Source organism: Lactuca sativa, chromosome 5 (genome assembly GCF_002870075.4).
Source record: "Lactuca sativa cultivar Salinas chromosome 5, Lsat_Salinas_v11, whole genome shotgun sequence".
NCBI lineage: Eukaryota > Viridiplantae > Streptophyta > Magnoliopsida > Asterales > Asteraceae > Lactuca > Lactuca sativa.
This window is the reverse complement of record NC_056627.2, coordinates 137,966,519-137,967,865: the sequence shown is the minus strand read 5'-3', so window position 1 is coordinate 137,967,865 and position 1,347 is coordinate 137,966,519. Positions and strand designations below refer to the sequence as shown.

The following is a 1,347-nucleotide window of genomic DNA, read 5'->3' as shown; positions in this document are numbered from 1 at the left end:
CGATTTCACTTCTTGATTATAAATATCTTTGATTAGTTCTGTGTTTTGTTGTTTCCTCATTGTCTTGTATCAATAATCTTGTAGGAATTTGGCTACAGTTCTGGTGATGTATTTATAAAAAGAATTGTAGCAAAGGCTGGAGATTGGGTTGAGGTAAGATTATGATTTATGATTAGTTTTGACAAAAACACAATCTTGATACAGCTTCGTGATGGTTCTTCTCATCAAGGCACCGTTACATCAATGGAACCCAATGAGGGTCTTTTTGTCCTCAATTCCGAGACCTCCAAGGTAAACAAGCTACTTTCTTTACTCTTTAACAAACCTAAACGAGGGCAAATTCGTAATATGTTGTTTTGCAGAAAGGCAAGATTAAGGTTGTTCACCTTGTTGATGTTCCTGGCCACTCACGTTTGCGCCCTAAATTGGACGAATATGTCCCTCGAGCAGCTGGCTTAGTATTTGTTCTAGATGCAGTGGACTTCTTGCCCAATTGTCGTGCTGTTTCAGAGTAATTTATTTTTTTAATAATGATTTGAAACTTAACTCCATATGTGTTTTTTATGGATATTAATCTTAACATATATTGTTTTGTTTGCAAAAAGGTATCTCTATGACATTTTAACAAAATCGAGTGTTGTCAAGAGGAAAATTCCACTTCTTATCCTTTGCAACAAGGTGGATAAAGTCACTGCACATACAAAAGAGTTCATTCGAAAACAACTGGAGAAAGAAATGTATGTTACACTTGTTTTGTCTGTGTTGTAAATGAAAAGGGTAAAACAATAATTTACTCACATTCTTGAATGACTTTGCAGTGATAAGCTTCGGACATCAAGAAAAGCTGTATCAGATGCGGATATATCTAATGAATTCACACTCGGAATCCCAGGGGAACCCTTTTGATTCTCTCACTGTGTAAACAAAGTCACTGTTGCTGAGGCTTCTGCATTAACTGGTGAGATTCAACCCTTGGAGCTCTTCATTAGGGAACGTGTCAAGCCTTGATCTTTCACTCAATTCCATTCCATTTGTCAAAACGGAATTAGATAAATATCAACGGAATCGGAAACAGAATCAAAACTTTTCAGGACAATATCGTAATTTGTGACACAGGTAAAATTAAATATTTTCATTATAAAGCAAGAAACTTCTGGACAAATCACAGAAAGTTAACCTTATTCTGTTTCGAAATTTTCAATTTGACTAAAACTAAAAGTCAACAATATGAAAGTTGACTTCTTTATGGTATTTATTGATTTCTAGATTAGAAAGCATGAGTTTGGACTCGCTGATACCTTTAGCCAACACAATTCGTGAGCTTTTATCTCGCAAGGTACATAAACA

General features: G+C 35.2%; 1 protein-coding gene across 1 annotated transcript; it reads left to right on the top strand.

Moving 5' to 3' along the window:
* Positions 1-207: 207 nt before the first annotated feature.
* LOC111884684 (uncharacterized) lies at positions 208-1,049 on the top strand. The gene is made up of 4 exons (XM_052763992.1): positions 208-291; positions 363-511; positions 606-737; positions 819-1,049. Exons 1-4 carry the CDS (start codon positions 244-246, stop codon positions 904-906), a joined length of 417 nt encoding a protein of 138 aa, XP_052619952.1. The 5' UTR covers positions 208-243; the 3' UTR covers positions 907-1,049.
* The last annotated feature ends 298 nt before the right edge of the window (positions 1,050-1,347 follow it).

Excerpts from the sequence above, each read along its gene's own strand:
- LOC111884684 (XM_052763992.1), top strand. The coding sequence starts at position 244 with ATGGAACCCAATGAGGGTCTTTTTGTCCTCAATTCCGAGACCTCCAAG. Across the intron at positions 512-605 it reads AATTGTCGTGCTGTTTCAGA|GTATCTCTATGACATTTTAA; the intron begins GTAATTTATTTT and ends GTTTGCAAAAAG. Across the intron at positions 738-818 it reads AAACAACTGGAGAAAGAAAT|TGATAAGCTTCGGACATCAA; the intron begins GTATGTTACACT and ends ATGACTTTGCAG.